This window comes from Peromyscus maniculatus, chromosome 1 (assembly GCF_049852395.1).
Source record: "Peromyscus maniculatus bairdii isolate BWxNUB_F1_BW_parent chromosome 1, HU_Pman_BW_mat_3.1, whole genome shotgun sequence".
Taxonomy (NCBI): domain Eukaryota; kingdom Metazoa; phylum Chordata; class Mammalia; order Rodentia; family Cricetidae; genus Peromyscus; species Peromyscus maniculatus.
Genome location: NC_134852.1, coordinates 53,461,064 through 53,480,153, shown reverse-complemented (window position 1 = coordinate 53,480,153; position 19,090 = coordinate 53,461,064). Strand labels below are relative to the sequence as shown.

Sequence of the window (19,090 nt, the reverse complement as noted above, 5' to 3'; positions counted from 1 at the left end):
CTATAAATCCCCTATTGCACAGCCAACTCCCCACCTCGTCTTCCTGTTTAGAATGTGTCCATCCCTGTGTTCAAACCCTCCGTGCCCAGGCCCCTCTTCCTGGCTCCAGTGCAGCCTCATGCACGCCTGTTGAGTTCTGCATGCTTTCTCCCCCTGATTTGGGACGCCCATCATGCCCCTGCCCACAGGCCCTGCACCTGTCGCATCTTCCTGGAGTCCCACGTCAAAAGCCAGCTTGTCAGTGATGGATCGGGAGGTGGTAAGACAGCTCAGGTACTACAGTGGGAGAGTGAGGTCAGCCTCCTGGAAGGCCTGACCCTCTCCTTCGCCTGCACCTACGGGTGATGTACTCACCATACGGCTGTGCGCGTGCCGGAGCAGGATGGCATGGCCATACAGGAGTGTCCTGTGTCCCCCGCCCTGGGATGACTACAGGGGAAGAGACGGTGCAGAGTAAGCACAGACACCCAGATTTCCAGCACCTTCCAAAACATATGGCTTATTCACAGGTGGGTATATGAACCCCATGAAATGCTATGCCCAGGCAGGAAACCTCAGCTCAAACGCCCAACATGTTGCCTGCATCCATTTTCCCATCTGTAGAAGCAGAGGCTGTCTCTGAGAAACCTAGACATGGAGTGTTTTATATTCCCCAAGACCCAGAAGCTTGTGATCTTAGCATTTGGAAAGCAGAAGCAAGAGGATCGTGTGTTCAAGGTCAACCTCAGCTACTTAGAGAGTTTGAAGCCAGCCTGGGATACATGAGGTTCTATAAAAACAAAGCAAAAACTGCAAAACCCATTCTGCCATCCTGCCTCTTTCCTCTTATAAACCAGGTCCTGACATCACCCAAGGTGTATGAATCTTCCAGGTGACTAAGGACACTCAAGAGAGGCCCAGTATCCCGTCTACTCTAGCCTGTCATAAAAGAACTGAACTACAGCCTGTTTGCACCAGCACAAGCCTAACTATTGCTTGTCACATGACTCTCAGTCACTGGGATAAAGTGACTCCCTAGTGCTGCCACACACTCCCATGCATGAGAAGACTTGGCTTTTTGGAGGAGGGAGGTACATCCAATTCCTTGATGGCATCATGCCTCCATCATGGCTCGCCCATGCCCATGCTCTGAGGGAGCCATGTCATGGGGCCACATGGTCCTATGGCAGACCCACACTTGGGATGGAGGGAGGGGAGGGAAGAGGTCCCATGCAGTGACGGGCAGGCTGGGAGGAGGGTAAAAAAGAAGAGAAAGGAATGGGGCAGGGCACAGGGGCTCAGAAGCCCCCTGCTCCCTCCTTCCTTCCTGCCTGGCTTGTTCTGGCCTCCACAGCCCCTGACATCTGGGGTGGGGGAATCCTCCAGCCCCTGTGTTCAGGATGTGGGCCTGAGCAGCAGGCCTGGGGTCGGGAGTGATGGGGAAAACATGACACCCAAGGCCAGACCTACCCACTTATCCAAATTGAGGGCCTGTGGGGGGCAGGGCAGAGAGAGGAAGAAGAGCATATGGTGAATGACCCACAGGCCCCCTCGCCATCCTTGTCCCTGTTCCCTGCTCCTTGGAGGGGGAGCCTTACCTCTACACCGGCCTCCACAGTATTGGCCAGCATCTCCTGTAGGGCTCGAACCGACAGGGACTGCTCCAGGACGAAGCAGCAGATGGCCAGATCAGGGGGTACATTCTGAGGTGGGTCAACAAACGTCACTCGGGTCATTAGGCTTCCATGCACCATTTCCCACTGTGCCTTGTCTGTCCCTTAACAGGGACAGACACACTTCCAGACACCCAGACCCCACCCTCACCCCACAAGGGGCCCCAGCCGGGCATCAGACACATCAAAATCACAGGAAACACCTTTCAGTCTCCTCCTTCAAATTCCTCCAACTCCACAGAAACTTCCAGATCACCTACGTCACTCAACTGTTTCGTGCCCCCTGGTCTCATAGGATGCCCTCTGGCTCATCACACTGACCCTGCTCCCTCTGCAGGAAGCTCCTGAAAATCACCCCAAATCTCTCCAGTCCTAGAACACCACTTCTAGCCTTCATCCCTGCCTTTCCAGTCATACCGCAGGAGAGACAGACACACTGTCCCCTCAGGTTCCTGAACTCCCTGTGCGTCAGATGTCTGGTGACCTCCTCCACCAGAGGCCATCTCCTCTCAGTCCCCAGGCGCTCCTTGCAGGTCCCTTCCTCTCTCACACCCTGAGTTTCCCTCACCCTGGGACCTCAGGCTTCTCTGGCCTCTTGGCCTCCTGCAAACCCTTGCTAAAATTCTCCTGGACGCCTGGACCCTCTTGATTCCAAAGTCACCTGCCTTTCAGATTCTAACTTCGCTCCACGTCTCGAGCCCTTTCTCAGACCCTTGCTGTCTAAGGCCACACACTCTTCCCATCTCTTGCCCCTGTCCTCTCCTGTTAGGTCCCCTTTCCTCTAAACTGCCCAGTTCTCCTCCTCCTCTGATCCTTGCTCCTCCTTCCCAAGACCCTCCGCTCTCAGTGCCCACAGGAATCCTCCCCTCATTCACTTTCCTTTCACACCTTGCCACCCACCTAAGACTCCGCCCCCACCATAGGCTCCGCCTCCTTCACCCTTCAAACCCCTCTCCACCCGCCTGAGACCCGGTTCCACATTAGGCTCTACCCCCACCTCAGGCCCCGCCCTTTTCTCCCCAGAGACCCTACCTCAAATCTCTCCCCACCTCTGGCATCGCCTTCGGGCCAGGCTCCGCCAGCTCAGATTTTGCCCCTCCTTAGACCCCGCCCCCATCTCGGGCTCCGCCCCTTCAGGCCCCACCTCACACATCCGCCCGTCCCATCTCAGGCCACGCCCCTTCCCCATTTTAGCCCCTCCCACTCCCCCCTGTCAGCTTCCCCCTTTCTGGCTCCAGAGCCTTCTTTTTAGGACTCAAAACCCTGCCCTCCCGACCTGCCCCTCCTTCGGCGCTGGTGCACACAGACCTGCGCGTTGCTGGTGGGTTCCAGGAAGCAGAGGCGGTTGCCGAAACCCTCCGCGGCCAGACACAGCTTGAGCTGCTCCTTGAGCACCGTGGCGCTGCACTGCAGGACCACCTCGTCATCCTGGGAGAACAGAGGGACAAGGTTCACCGGTGGGACCAGCGAAGGCTTTGCTGCCGTGGAGCTGTCTCTTTCCCCTTGTAGAAAAGATACACGCCACACCAGCCAGACTCCATTTATTGATCTATGTGGTTGGTTGTTCGCTCATTCATTCATTTTTCTTGTGAGACAGAGTCTCCCTAAGTTGTTCAGGCTTGCCTTGAATTCCCAGGATCAAGAGATACTCCTGCCTCAGCCCCTCGAGTAGCTGGAGTTACTGGTGTGTCTCCATGCTTGGCTTCACAGGGGGTAAGAGGAGTTTGGATTAGAATCAAAATCTAGCTCCTCTCCTAACGAGGGTTCTGCAAAGTGACACAGTGGAATGTGGAAAGTATCAACTTTCTTACAAATTAAATGTTTTTTTTGTTGTTGTTGTTGTTTAGTTTTTGTTTTGTTGGTTTTTTCGAGACAGGGTTTCTTTTTTTGTTTTTCTTTCTTTCTTTCTTTCTTTTTTTTTTTTTTTTTTTTTTTTTTTTTGGTGTTTTAAAATAGGGTTTCTCTGTGCAGCTTTGGCTGCTGTCCTGGATCTCGCTCTGTAGACCAGACTGGTCTCGAAACTCAACTCACAGCGATCCACCTGGCTCTGCCTCCGGAGTGCTGGGACTAAAGGCATGCACCGCTGCCACCACCGTCCAGCAGCTTTGTTTTGACAGCAGAGTCTCATGTAGCCCAGGCTGGCCTCAAATTTGCCTTGTAGCCAAGGATGACATTGAGTTCCTAACACTTCCGCCTGCACTTTCCAAATGCTGGGGTCCCAGGGGTATACCACTATGCCCAGCAAATTCTGTAGCAGAGGAAACTAGTTCAAACAAGTTAGAAATGGAACTGGAGGGATGGTTCAGTGGTTAAGAGCAATGGCTGCTCTTCCGGAAGACCCAGGTTCAACTCCCAGAACCTACATTATCTGTAATTCCCAGGGAACCCAATACCTTCCTCTGCTTCTAAAGGTGCTACACTGATGTAGCACACAGACACACACGCAGACAAAACACCTATACACATAAAATAAAGGTAAGAAAACATTTTAAAGAAGGTAACACATCCTGCCGGAAATCACATGACCTCCAAACTCCCAAGCATGTCAGATAGACATGTTCTAATCCTGAGTGTCAATCCACATAGGCAGTCTTCAGTCCATTTGCCCGGCCCAGGAGGGGACAGAAGCATGGCCTAATGATAATTGCTCTGTCCTAGTATCTCTGACATCCTGGTACATGCTGGGCATCTCAGTATCTATAGTAATTCTATAACTTGAACATTATTTAGCAAGCATTTACTGATTGTCTTATGCTTATGTCTTTTATTCATTTAACAGACACTTATTGAGGTGCCTGCCAGGCACTGTTTTAGGCACTGAATACACAGCATTGAATAAAGTAGAGAAACCTTGCCCCCAAGGAGCTGATATCCTTACTTGTAGATCATCCATAAACAGGTGAGTAAATACATAAGTTTATACATAAGTGGTAGGTGTTCTGGGAAAAAATAAGCCAGACTGATATAACAGAGTGGTATTAAGGCAAAGGAAACATCAGTAAGAAGATGACCTTTGACCTTTGAGCCTTGTCCACATAGAAAAGAAGCAGGACTGGTCATCTGTAGGGAATATTCCAGAGAGGTAGCCTATGCAAAGGCCTGTGGCCAGTGGGTGCAGGGGTGTCGAGGAATGGAAAGTGAGTTGGGGCTGTGGGACTAGCAGGGATGAGGGATGCGTTGAGGTCAGAGAGACACTTAGATGGGCCCTTGGAGTCCTTAGAGGATTCTCTCTCTCTCTCTCTCTCTCTCTCTCTCTCTCTCTCTCTCTCTCTCTCTCTCTCTCTCCACATTTCTGGATGAGGAAACTGAGCTAGAGAAAAAAGTTAAAATCACTTTCCCAAGCAGAGAGAGCAAGTGAATGGCAAAATCAGGATATAAATCGGAACCGGGGATTTGATCGTTACAGCAAACGTAATCACACAGTGCTGACGCCCGCTCTCCTGCATGAGACGGGAGGGAGGAGGAACCTGGCCTCAAACGCTGCTCCAAAACCAGGTGGAATGATGCATACCTGTACTCTCATCACTCCAGAAGGTGGGATAGAAGGATCACTTGGGTCCAGGAGTTCAAGACCAGCCTGGATAATATAGCAAGGCCCTATCTTGATAGAAAAGAAAGAGGGGGGGGAGAGAGAGAGAGAGAGAGAGAGAGAGAGAGAGAGAGAGAGAGAGAGAGAAGGGAAGGAGGGAGGGAGGGAAGGAGGGAGGGAGGGAGGAAGATAAGTGGTAGATATATAGTAGATAGATGATAGGTAGATAGATACATAGATAGATAGATGATAGCTATGTAGAGAGATAGATAGATGATAGATGAATGACAGGTAGAGATAGATAGATAGATAGATAGATAGATAGATAGATAGATGGTAGATGAGTAGGTAGATAGTAGATTGATAGATGATAGGTAGATAGATGATATGTAGATAGATAGATTAGATAGATAGATCGATAGATAGATAGATAGATGATAGGGAGGTAGAGAGATAGATAGATAGATGATAGATAGATAGATAGATAGATAGATGGTAGATGAGTAGGTAGATAGTAGGTTGATAGATGATAGATAGATAGATGATAGGGAGGTAGAGAGATAGATAGATAGATAGATAGATAGATAGATAGATAGATAGATGGTAGATGAGTAGGTAGATAGTAGATTGATAGATGATAGGTAGATAGATGATATGTAGATAGATAGATTAGATAGATAGATCGATAGATAGATAGATAGATGATAGGGAGGTAGAGAGATAGATAGATAGATAGATGATAGATAGATAGATAGATAGATAGATAGATAGATAGATAGATAGATAGATAGATGGTAGATGAGTAGGTAGATAGTAGATTGATAGATGATAGATAGATAGATGATATGTAGATAGATAGATTAGATAGATAGATGATAGATAGATAGATAGATAGATAGATAGATGGTAGATGAGTAGGTAGATAGTAGGTTGATAGATGATAGATAGATAGATGATAGATAGATAGATAGATAGATAGATAGATAGATAGATGGTAGATGAGTAGGTAGATAGTAGGTTGATAGATGATAGATAGATAGATGACTAAGTGAGTAGATAATTGGTAGATGAGGACAGAGAAGAACAGAAAATACAATTCGATACAGTACAATAAAATAGTGCAATTTCCAAAGCCAGGCATGGTGGTACAATGCCTTTTAATTATTCCAAGTATTTTAGAGGTGGAGGCAGGAGGACATGGAATTCAAGGTCAAGAGCAGCCTGAGCTATATGAGACCCTGTCTCAAAAAAAAAAAAAACAAATGAAAAAAGTCAGCTTCCTTGTACCCCAGCACCCCACTACCACCACTCCCATCCTTGAACCTGACTCAGTGATTCTGGGGTCTGCAGAGAACCTGCACTTTTAACCAGGCCCCTGACCTCTGGAGGTTCTGACCTGACCAGATCCTGAGAGATCCCAGTGTAGGCAGAGGTAGAGGTCACTATATTCAAAACAAGGGAAGTGATCTGGAGGGCTATTGCCAGCACCCTTCATAATCAAAGAAAATAGAACAAGAATAAGAAAATAACATGCCCACTCTGATCTCAAGGTGAATGACATGTTATGAAAGTTGTTATTAAAAATAGGTGTGCCAAGACAGGTGTGGTTGTTCATGTCTTTAATGCCAGCACTCAGGAGGCAGAAGCAGGTGGATCTCTGTGAGTTCAAGTCCAGCATGGTCTACAGAGTGAGTATCAGGACAGCTGGGGCTACACAATGAAACCCTGTCTCAAACCACTTTCCCCAAAACAGGTGTGTAGACCATGCCTTTAATCCCAGTATTGGGGAAGCAGAGGCAGGTAGATCTTAGTGAATTTGAGGCCAGTCTGGCCTACATAGGGAGTTCTAGGCTAGCCAGGGCTATACAAAGTGAGTGTGAATGTTTACTGGGGTTGTGTGTAGTATTGAAGACATGACTACCTCAGTGTGCACCAGGCAAGTGAAGATACAGGCAAACTGCAATGTAGTCATGAAACAGGATACCAATAAGCTCCACTCAAAAGGAATCAGGCTAGATACATGCTACACATCAAAAATATCCTAAGCAGTAAGAGAGAAATGAACACACACGTTACGTGAAACCCTAGTGGTCACTAGTGGGCTCTGTGTGATGACGGAAGAACGGGTTGGGGGGGGGGGGTGGCTGCAAAGGGCAGGAGGGATTTTCTGGGGTAGCAGAGGTGTTTTTTGCCTCGATTACGATGGTAGTTACTTAGTTTGTATATTTTTTCAGAGCCCACTGAAGCCAGACATGGTGGCACATGCCTGTAAGTCCAGCCCTTGGGAGGGGGAGACAGGGGGATCCAGTGTCCATGGTCATCCTTGGCTGTGTATCAAGTTTAATGCCAGCTGCGGTACGTGAAACCCTCTCAGAAAAGCGCTGAGGTTTGTTAACTGTTTTGAGTCAGTAAAATTTGCTGCTTGTCAACTATGCCACCAAGTTGATGGGTCTTGAGTGTTGCTCAGGCTGACCTTGGACTTTTAGTCCTCCGGCCTCAGCTTGCTGAACGCTGGAACCATGGGTATATACCACCACACCCTGCTTTAAAGTTGGAACTTTCTTTTTGTTTAATAGTACCTATGAATATGTAGTATGCGCCCTGGGTTGCAATACAGATTCTTTCTTACAGGTGGGATATGATTTTTAAAGAGATTTATTTATTTTTTTTTTTTTGAAGAAGGTACCACACAACCTCAGTAACATTGAGGAAAACAGACCAAGCCTAGGCCAGCCTGGCCTGACACCCGTCTACCCCGGCAAGCCTGGGCCTAGATTCCCCCTGGTAAAAGCAAGACTTTGCCTCCCGGGCACTCAGAGATGCCACTTCCTGGCCTTGACCTTGGGCAAGTTTACCACTTGGGGCTTGGTTTCCCTCAAACCTCGCAGGGAGATAAAGATAGGGCCCTACCTCAGAAGATAGGGCAGTGAAGAATGTAATTAGACGCCTCTGGAGGCTGAGGCCCTGGGCACTGGGCCTGGAGCAGAGTGACTGCTCAGGAGCCGGTAGCCACAGCCATGGGCTTATTAGGCTGTGGAAGGCCAAAGCCATGGTGTAGCTAAGGGGCTGGGGCTGCGGAGAGGCCCTCCTCCAGTGGCTTCATATCCAGCTGTCGCCATCCTTCATTACCAGTCCCAGCTGTTTGTTCCTCCCTCCCAAGAAACCGGACCCAGCCTGCCAGGGTCCTATTCTGGGTCAGGAATGCTGCGTCAGCATTTCTGCGTGGACCCGGGGCCTGGGGGAGAAGGACGGTGCAGGGTCAGCAGCAGACCTGGCCCGGAAGAGAGACCATCATCTCCCAGGCTCAGATGCCAGCCTCCACCTCAGCCCCTCGGAGGGTATGGCGTGAAGGACTAGGAAAGAGGCAGCCCTCCCCCTTTTTGTCCCTCCCCGTCCCCTGCCCAGAGCCCAGAAAAGAGGGCTATTCTGGGAGAGACACCTGTTGTTCCAAGTCCCATCCCTGCCCCCAGCTGGGGATCAGAGCTTCAGGGAGACAGGAGCAGAGAGACAGCAAACCTGGGAGGGCTGAAGCCAAGGGACAAAAGACAGAGACACCAGGAGACACAGCAAGGAGACGGGAGAGACATCACCCAGACACCCTGGGGTCTTAGCAGACATAGTCACCCTCACCAAAACCAGGGAAAGAACATCCAAGACCCAAGAGACCCCCAAGGAGACCACCGAAGGCTAGGAGCTGAAGAGAGCAGTGTCGTCCAGCCCACCCCAGCCCCCTTCCCAAGAATGTAAATAGGTCAGAGCCTGGAGCAAGAAGGAATAGGGCTAGGGTGGGGGTGGAGGACAGCTAAATTAAGCCCAAGAATTAGAACCTTCCTCAAGTGCCTGCTTCCAGGATGGCAGGAGGGGGTCCTCCCTCAGTGACCCCAAATCTCTCCTGTCAGGAGAGGGCAACCGAGGATCTCCCCCTCCCCACTCAGTCCTCCCAAATCCTGCTAATTCTCTAGGGTCAAAAAGGTGACAAGAAAAGACAGACACGACGAAGTGAGAGCCACCCAAAGTGACGTCGGATTTCAGAGACCACCGGCAAGCAAGACAGAGACAGAGAGATTCTAAGAGGTCAGCGAGAAATTCCCACAGAGCCTCCAGACGAAACGTACCGTCCGCAAAAACTGGACTTCGTCCTCGCCTTCTCCTCCTCCATCACCCATGATGGCAATCCCCCGTTGTCCCGGGCGAGGGTCTGAGGATGGCGAGAGGGGGCTGCAGGCTGGGCGGGCGGGCTGAGGGAGGGCTGGGGTCGGAGACCTCTAGGGACACCCGAGGCACCCGCGAGGTAGATGGAACTGCAGGAAGCGAACTGGTGCGGGACCCAGATGCAAGGAGGGCCCCGCCCCCGTGACACCCATTGGGCCAGGATGGGATGGGCCACGCCCCTGTCCAGAACCCCGCCCACAGCACAAGCTGGAAGGTGTTCGCTCCCGTGGTGTGGGTGTCTAGAAAGTAGCTGAGTGGCCACAGATGCCATAGTTCTCTCTGTCATGTATGTATTTATTTAGTCGTTTATCTATCTCTCCCTCTCCCTCCCTCCCTCCCTCTCTCTGAGAGTCTTATGTACCTCAGGCTGGCCTCAAACTGCATTTGTAGTCAAGGATGACCTTGAACTTCTGGCCACATCTGATTTATGTAGTGCTGTGGTTCAAACCCTGGACGGTGTGCATGCTAGGTAATCATTCTGCCATTGGGCTACATTCCCATCCTAACTCTGTTATTTCTTAATGGGTGAACTAATCTCACGGTTGTGCCTAGATGCGCACCACACCTACTAACTTAAAACACACACACAGTTAGGGCCCGTCATAGTGGCCCGGGCTTGTCACCCAAGCTCTGAAGAGGTTGAGGCAGAAGGATTGCAAATTTGGAGCTAGTGCTGCATAATAAGACCCTGTCTCAAAACAGAAACAAAAGCAGGGCTCCGGGTGTGTCTTAGTTAGTAGAGTGCCTGTCTGGTTTACACAAAAAACCGGGTTCCAGCACATGAACTGGGTGTGACTGTGCACATCTGTAATCCCAGCGCCAGAAAGTTGGAGACAAGAGAATCAGTAGCTCAAAGTTATCCTCAGCTACACAGCAAGTTAGAGGCCAGCCTGGGCTGCATGGTACCCTATCTCAAAACGTGTGTGTGTGTGTGTGTGTGTGTGTGTGTGTGTGTGTGTGTGTGTGTTGTCTGTCTGTCTGCCTGTCCACCAGGCTGATCTCAAACTCACAGACATCCCCCAGCGTCTGCCTCCCTAGTGCTGAGATCACAGAAATGCGTCCCCGCCTCTGAACTAAAAACTGCCTTTTGAAATCATCCCAGTTGGTGTCTCTTTCCCACCTGTTGCATTTCAGGTGTGAGCTAAGATCTTTTTATTATCACTCATGTCTCACAACCCTGCTATTATTGGCATCCTTAACAGCAGAAAATAAAACACGTGGCCCCTGCAGAGACCTCCTAAATGTCCTGTAGTCCTCCCAGCAACCTTTGGGGGTCACACTTCCACCACACTCACAGTGCCAAGTCTGAAGACAGTTTGGGAGCTGGAGTCAGGCGCGTTGTGCTGACCTGGGGATCTGGACCTAAATGTGGGGTTCCTGTCAGCTAGCCTTGACACCTCCATATTTGCATTTGACTTTTCTAATTTAGCCGTGTGGTGGCACATGCCTGAAACCCCCCAATTAGGAGGTAAAGGTAAAAAGATCAGCCCTAGTCACATAGTACATTTCAGGCCAACCTGAGCTACCTGAAACTCTGTCTCAAAAGTAAAAAGTAAGAGCCAGGAGTTCCAGGCCAGATAAACCTATATATGATCATCTGTCTCAAAAAATAAATAAAATAAGCAAGAGCCAAGAAGACAGCTAGCTGGTGGGAGCGCTTGCCCCCAAGACTGATGACCTGGATTTGACCCCAGGATCCATAGAATGAATGAGAGAAGGGTTCCTGTAAATTGACCTCTGACCTCCACATGGCATAGGCAACCTCTTCTCTCTCTCTCTCTCTCTCTCTCTCTCTCTCTCTCTCTTTCTCTCTCTCTCTCTCTCTCTCTCTCTCTCTCTCTCTCTCTCTCACACACACACACACACACACACACACACACACACACACCCCACATTTTTTAATGTAATTTAAATTGTTTTTAGGAGCTGGAGAGATGGCTCAGGAATTAGGAGCACATCTGCTCTTGTAGATGACCTGGGTTTCATTTCCAGCACCCATATGGTGGCTTACAGTTATTCATATCTCCAGTTCCAGATCTGATTCCCACTTCTGACCTCCTCAGGCACCGGGCCACACGCCCATACACATAGCGTTAAATAAATCTGAAGGATAAACTAAGGCAGGGATGGGGTTAGATTAGTAGAGGACTTGCCTAGAATGTGCAAGTCTTGGGTTCATTCTCCAGCACCATATATATATAAGCCAGACCTGATGGTGGATGGCTGTGATCCCAGCCTTTGGAGTGTAGGCAGCAAAATCAAGACTTCAAGCTCATCCCCAGATATGTAGCAAGTTAGAGGCTCAGCCTGGGCTACATGAAACCCTGTTTCAAACAAATAAAATGTGTATTTATACACCTTTTTAAAAGGGCTTAGGCCCATGCCTTTTAGTCCCAGCACTCAGGACACAGAGGCAGGTAAATCTCTGTGAGTTCAAGGCCAGCCTGCTCTACATACAGCCAGACCCTGTTTCAAAACAAAACAAAAAACCTAAATAAACAAATGGCTGAGGATATATAATTCAATAATAGAACCCTCAGCTAGCATATTTAGACAAAACAATATTTTGGAGATAGTATGATTGCTGAGCAAGCTTGAGGGGCTGATTTTATTTATTTGTTTGTTTGTTTGAGGCTGCAGGTCCCATGGGACTGGAGTTACAGCTACTCGTAAGCCGACATGTATGTTCTGGTAAATGAACCCAGGTTCTCTGAAAAAGCAGTCAGTGCTCTTAACCACTAAGCCATCTCTCCAGCTCCTAAGGACCTGCTTTCAAATTCCCAGAACCCACATAAAGTCAGGGTGCTGCAGCAAGCAGCTGTAATCCCATTGCCTGGACCATGAAAAGGGGGGTGGACCATGGGGGGGAGGTGGACCATGAGAGGGGGGTGGACCATGAGAGGGGGGTGGACCATGAGAGGGGAAGGTGGACCATGAGAGGGGGGTGGACCATGAGAGGGGGGTGGACCATGAGAGGGGGTACCATGGGAGGGGGGTGGACCATGAGAGGGGTTGTGGACCATGGAGGGTGGACAATGGGGGGAAGGACCATGGGGGGGTGGACCATGAGGGGGGGTGGACCATGGGGGGGGGTGGACCATGAAAAGGGGGTGGACCATGGGGGGGATTATGGGGGGAATGGACCATTGGGGGTGCATGATGAGGGGGAGGATGGACCATGAGAGGGAGGTGGAGGCTGAGAATCTCCAGAGCTTGCTGGCCTGCTAGCGTGTGTGTAGAGGTGAACATTGAAGAGACCCTGCCTCAAGCAAGGCAGAAAGTTAGGATGATGCTGAGGTTGTCCTCCGCCCTCCATACATACGCTGCAGCATGCACACCTACAGTAACATACATGAACACACACACATCACACACACAATTAAAACTAGTATTCTACAGTTCAACAAAACTATAATAAGGTGTTTTCCAATGCAGATATTGTTTATTAAACACTGGTAATAATACACTTGTATGAAATGGCATCTTAAGTTTGTATTACATGTTTTTTTAGATAGAGTCTTGCTGTGCAGCCCTGGATGGTCTCAAACTTGCTCTGTAGACCAGGCTAGATTTGAACTCATGGAGATCCATCTGCCTCTGCCTCCTGAGTGCTGAGATTAACAAGTTATATCGCATTATTAAATGATATAATCCAGTACATTATATAGTTATATATATTGCTTATACATGTTATTATATCTATAACATAGTTATAGGTATATTGTTTATTATAGGTACAATATAACTTTGTGCTGTCCTTCCTATATTATATAGCTTGCGGTATTTCTATACAGAATGTGGACTATTCATCATATCATAGGATATGAATAGTGTTTCTTAGCTCTTTAGCCATCACTGCATGTGTTAAGGCTTTTCCCTATGCTTTCTGGACACCTGGTGGCTGGCCATGGTCGCTTCCAGGGACTTCTTGGTGACAGGCCCTTTCTGCTTATCCACTCCTCCCTTGGGGTGGACACCTAAGCTGCCTCTGGTTCCTCTAACTGTCCTCGCCGGTGTCACCTGATGTGGTAAGTGCAGACTGTCACCTTGACTGGATTTGGGAACGCTTAGGAAGGCCAAGAAGCCTCGGGAGTGTCCGGGACGGCATTTCCAGATGGTTTACCTGAGGGAGACCGATTTGGTGTCTCCAAATGAACAAAAAGGAGAGAGCAAGCTGAAGAGCAGCATTCATTTCTGTCTGTGTCCTGGTTCCGGGTGCGGCACGACCAGCTGCCTCCTGCTCCCGCAATGGTGGTCGGGACCTTCACAGCGGAACCAGAACAAACCCTTCCTTACTAAGTTACTTGCAGCAGATATCTCAACAATGGGAAAAGTGAAGAGAGACATCTTTTTATGGAGGTGGCACCGTTTTGGCGTGCACTCTCCAGAACTAGCCTGCTAGGTGACACACGCATATACACACTTCCTCTAGGCAGCCCGGGGTGTGGCTGCCTGCTCTCAGCATGGCTGTCACCATGCAAAAATCCCAGTCTCCATCTCCCAACCTCCACTTGGCATCTTCTAACTTCTCATTTGTATGGTGAGAGGTAGGGGTCACATGGGTGCACGTTGCTGTGGATGAGCATGTGTGCACGTGTGTATGGAGGACAAAGACCACCGTAGGCCCTGTTCTCAGCTGGCCTGGAGCTCACCATCAGGATAGGCTGGGTGGCCAGCCCCTGGGATCTGCCCGTCTGCTTCCCCAGCGCTGGCATTAGAGCAGGCCTCGCCTGGCTCTAGGTGGATGCTGGAGCTTGAACACGTGTCGTCACGCTTGTGTGGCGAGCTGTTTACTGGCTGAGCCGTCTCCCCAGCTCCCTGACTACTAATGTTTAACAGATTTATAGACTGACTTACAGTCACTAGTCAGGTGTCAATGACTGCTAGTGTTTTCTCTGGGATCTGTCAGAAATTTGGGAGTCACTGCAACCTGATCTGCCCACTTTCTCTTTTTCCTATTTGTCTATTTCTTGTCGTTTTTAGTTTTGATGGCTTGCTCGTTTGAGACAGTGTCAGCTGTGTAACCTGAGCTAGCCTCAAGCACCTGACGGTCCTGCCTCAGTCTCCCAAGTGGTGAGATGGCAGGCTTGCTGGTGAATTGCATCTCTTCCTTCTGAGCTCTGGAAATCACATGGAAGCTACCGTATCCACCCAGCATTCATGTGGATTCTGAGGATCAAAACCGGTGCGTGCTGTTCCCCAACAAGCGTCATAACCATTACAGTATCTCCCCAGTCACCACACTCAGCTTCAAAAAAAAAATGTATGTGTGTGTATCATCTGTGTTGGTGCCCTTGGAAGCCAAAAAGAGGATGCTGCATCCCCTGGAGCTGGAATTCCAGGCCACTATGAACGACTTGGCATGGGTGTGGGGTTGGGGATGGGGAGATATTGAACTCTGGTCCTTCGCAAGAGCGATGAGGGCTCCTAACCACTGTGAAAGTGTTTGACCCACTAAGTCATCTCTGCAGCCCTATACCCAGCTGTGAGCCCTATGAGTGCTGGGGATCCAAACTCAGGTCTTCATGCTGGGGCAGCAGGCGCTCTTGTGCCCTGGGCAATCCCTCCAGCTGATTTTCTGTTGGAGTTGCTCTCCTGGTGTCCTGACTTACAACTGTTCTTTTGACCTTCTAGATACTTTCTGGAATTTTAACATTGCAAACGCCTTTCCCCTCCAGCCAGCTAATATTGGTCCCGTGGTGTCTCGTGGAAAGAAATCTACTCTGATGCTATCAGATGCCCGTGTTTCCCCGTTGTGGGTTTCTGCTCTTTGACTCAGAGGCTCTTCCTTTGTGGTCACCAGCGTTCTTAGGGGTGGGAATGGTCATCCAGTGGGCCCTGGAGGCTGAGTGTTTATGCACAAGTGCCAAGGCCCTCTCCCACCTCCTTCTCTGGGGGCTTTTCTGCATCCTGGGGCTGAGAGATGCTCCCACACGGAGGCCAAGCTGGTGCTGGGGGAAAGCGGCGCGGCTCTGTATCACTGAAGGACTGCACTGCTGGAGACACAGGAAGGCAGAGAGCTGTGAAGAGAGGGAGCACCAAGCCAGGGCGCTTCGTTTGATGAGAGAACTAACGTAGGCCTTCTTGGCCATGTAAAAAGATACCCAATGGTGAACAGTTTCAATGAAAAAGAAAGGATCAAACATACTCTCCTGAAAGTGCCGTTTCATTGAACCCACTTCAAGTACTAGGTTTGGCAGAATCATTCTACTATGACCCATTTAGTCTACTCCTGGAAACTGCCCTACAGAATTGCAGGCTTTGTGTCCCCAAGAGCGGAATGCTTGAGCAGTCCCATCAGGGCTCAGTGGGAGTGCACCCACTGGAACGTGCAGGCTCTAGGTTCCATCGCGGTGTGGTAAGAACAAACGCATTTGGAGGAGTGGTGGCACACACCTGGAACCCCAGCACTTGGAAGGTGGAGGCTGGAGGATCAGGCATGCAAGGCCATCCTTCTCTTACATTGCAAGTTCAAGGACAGCCTAAGCTACCTGAGCCTGTCCCAGAACACAAAACAGCCCTCTCCTGGCAACATATATCAGTGTTTTGCCTCCATATATGTGTGTCTATTATGTGCATGCTTGGTCCCTCAGAGACCAGTAGAGATTCCCTGGAACTAAAGTTAATACAGTCAGTTTTGGGCCATCGTGTGTGTGCTGGGAATTGCACTTGGGTCCCCTGGAGGACCACTGTGCCATCCTTCGAGCCCTGAAATGTACTGGTTTTAACAGAGCCAAGAAAGCGACTCAGCTGTCCATTGTAAGAAAATTGATGAATCAATCATGCACCAACACACAATGAAAGACAACACAGTAACAAAAAGCGGGGAAGTGTATCCAAATAAAATAACATGGTAACACTAACAAAAGCAGAAACATGAATGGAAGAAACCTGACACAATCCATGAGTGCATGGGCAAACAGGACTTTGTAAGATGTGTTTTTATTATTTTTTAATTATGTGCAGGTATTTGTGTCTGTACGTGAGTGTGTGCTGATATCTTTAGAGGCCAGGGCATTAGATCCCCTTGGAGCTGAAGTTACACTTGGTTGTGAGCTGCCGAATGTGGGTGCTGGGACCTGACCTCCAGTTCTCCGCAGGAGCAGCCAGTGCTCTTGACTGCTGAGCGTCTCTCCAGCCCCTCCTTAACAGGTTTTTTTTTTTTAAATTTTATTTTACAATACAATTCAGTTCTACATATCAGCCACGGATTCCCGTGTTCTCCCCCCTCCCGCCCCCCTCCCCTTCCCCCCAGCCCACCCCCATTCCCACCTCCTCCAGGGCAAATCCTCCCCAGAGGACTGAGATCAACCTGGTAGACTCAGTCCAGGCAGGTCCAGTCCCCTCCTCCCAGGCCGAGCCAAGCGTCCCTGCATAAGTCCCAGGTTTCAAACAGCTAACTCATGCAGTGAGCACAGGACCTGGTCCTCCTTAACAGTTTTAAAGCAGATAAAACTACTCTGTTACAAATGAGACTGCAGATAAGGGAACCAAGAGAGATTAAGAATGTTCCGGAGTCATTTGACATTTTTGGTTTTGGATTTTTTCTGAGGCGTGGGGGTTAGGTAGCCCCAGTCTAGAGCTATGTACACCAGGTAAGTCTTGAACTCATAGAGATCCATCTCCCCGACCCCACCAAAGGTGCTAGGATTAAAGTATGTGAGCCATGCAGGGGCGGTGGTGGCGCACTCCTTTAATCCCAGCACTCGGGAGGCAGAGGCAGGCGGATCTTTGTGAGTTTAAGGCCAGCCTGGTCTACAGATCGAGATCCAGGAAAGGCTTAAGGCTACACAGAGAAACCCTGTCTCGAAAACCCCCCCCCAAAAAAAAGTATGTGAGCCACCACAATTGGGCTGTCTTGTTTTGTTTGTTTTCTTTGTGTTTGTTTGTTTTTTGCCTTACTATGTAGCCCTGACTGTCCTGGAAATTACTTTGTAGCCCAGGCTGGCCTCGAACTCACGGAGATCCTCTTGCCTCTGCCTTCTGAGTGCATGTGCCACCACCGCCTGGCTTTTCCCCCCAGAATCTCTTTAGATTAGGGTGGCTTCAAACTCAACAAGTAGCAGAGGATGACCTAGAACTCCCGATCCTCCAGCATCACCTCAAGATCAGAGGTGTGTACACTAGGCCTAGCTGACATCCTGTCCTTGATGTGAGCATCGTAGGGGTTTCCTCAGCCAGTGACAACTCTTCAGCCTAAATTTCAGTGTGTGCTTTTTTTTGGTACTTCAATTAAAAATATGTCAAGCATGACACATTTAGATAAAAGAACAAAACATACATACGCAAGAGTAAAGTCCGTTTCCATGGGTACAAAACTATATTATATATACAGGAAACGGTTGAGACAAAACCAAATAATGTATTGTGTAAAGTACTGTTCATGGAGCCTAAGAGGGGCAGTGGAAAGGGACAGGGCTTTAAAACAGTCATCCTGGCAGAGGCAGGCAGATCCCTGAGTTAGAGGCCAGCCTGGTCTACAGAGTGAGTTCCAGGACAGCCAGGGCTACACAGAGAAACTGTCTTAAAAAAAAAAAAAAAAAAAAGACAATAACAAAACCCAGTCATTTTGTCTGTTTTAAAACTGCATGAAGGGGCTGGAGAGACGGCTCAGGGTTTACCTCTATCAGTAACATTTTTAGCTCAGTTGATAAAGACTTGCCTAGGACACAGAAAGCCCCAGGTTCAGACCCAGCACTGTGTGAATCAGGCATGGTGAGCCGCAGCTGCAATCTCAGCACTTGGGAGATGGAGGTGGAAGTTTATCCTCAGCTACAAAGAGAATTTGAGGTCAGCCTGATCTACATGAAAAATTTCTTGAAACACACACACACACACACACACCACACACACACCACACACACACCACACACACACACACACACACACACACACACACACACACACACACACACGGAAAAAAAAAACCTACCACAACAAAAAACAGTGCCGTGCACTGAGTTAATATCAAAATGAAAACCCAGGGGCTGCCCTGCTCCTGCGGAAAACCTCAACATCCATGCCATGTGGCTCGCGACTGCCTGGAACTCAGCTCCAGGGCGATCTGAGGCTTCTAGCCTCCTCTAAGGTACCAGCACTTGTGAGCTCACAACCCCACACAAACACATGATTAAAAGTCAAAATAAAATACAACAAAAGGTGAGTATACCTTTAGAAAAAAAATAGGTAAATAACTAAAAACCCCAAAACCTTAGAGAAGTAGATGGTACACAGTAGGTGCTACATAAAGGTTTTACAAAAACAAACAAACAAACATGAAAATGTTTTCCAGGTATAGATGGTGTCCTTCAAACCAGCCAAGCTATTCACACCTGTAATCCTAGCACAGTGAAGGCTGAAGCAGGAAATTTACTGTGAATATGAGGCCAGCCTGAGCTCCATGAGAGTCTGACTTGAAAAAAAAATTAAATTAAAAAAAGAGAGAAGTATAGACTTTTCCTTTGAGCCTGTGTTTTTACATAAATATCAGTCACACTTTTTAAAGCTGGTGTAGGGTGTGTGTGTGTGTGTGTGTGTGTGTAAGACAGAGATGGGGGGAAGATAAGGAGATAGCAGAGAGACAGCTGAGGGGGGTAGGCAGCACCGGAAACCTCAGCAGTCAGGGATCCCCAGGAGGGGGGAGGGGAGCCTTTGGTCTCTCCCCAGCCTCTTCCTTCCCCCTGGCCTGGGGGTGGGT

The 19,090-nt window shown here is 49.1% G+C and overlaps 1 protein-coding gene across 4 annotated transcripts in view; it reads right to left on the bottom strand.

Annotated features, from left to right (window-relative positions):
• Ryr1 (ryanodine receptor 1) overlaps positions 1–9,471 on the bottom strand; it is a 126,039-nt gene extending 116,568 nt beyond the window's left edge. For all 4 annotated transcript variants that reach the window (XM_076542452.1, XM_076542458.1, XM_076542455.1 and 1 more), the window contains exons 1-5: positions 9,297–9,471; positions 2,961–3,080; positions 1,578–1,682; positions 355–429; positions 198–276 (exon numbers count right to left, since the gene is read on the bottom strand). In XM_076542452.1, the coding sequence (XP_076398567.1) occupies positions 198–276; positions 355–429; positions 1,578–1,682; positions 2,961–3,080; positions 9,297–9,347 (430 nt within the window). In that variant the 5' untranslated portion in view covers positions 9,348–9,471. The remainder of the gene's footprint in view (positions 1–197; positions 277–354; positions 430–1,577; positions 1,683–2,960; positions 3,081–9,296) is intronic.
• Positions 9,472–19,090: the final 9,619 nt, after the last annotated feature.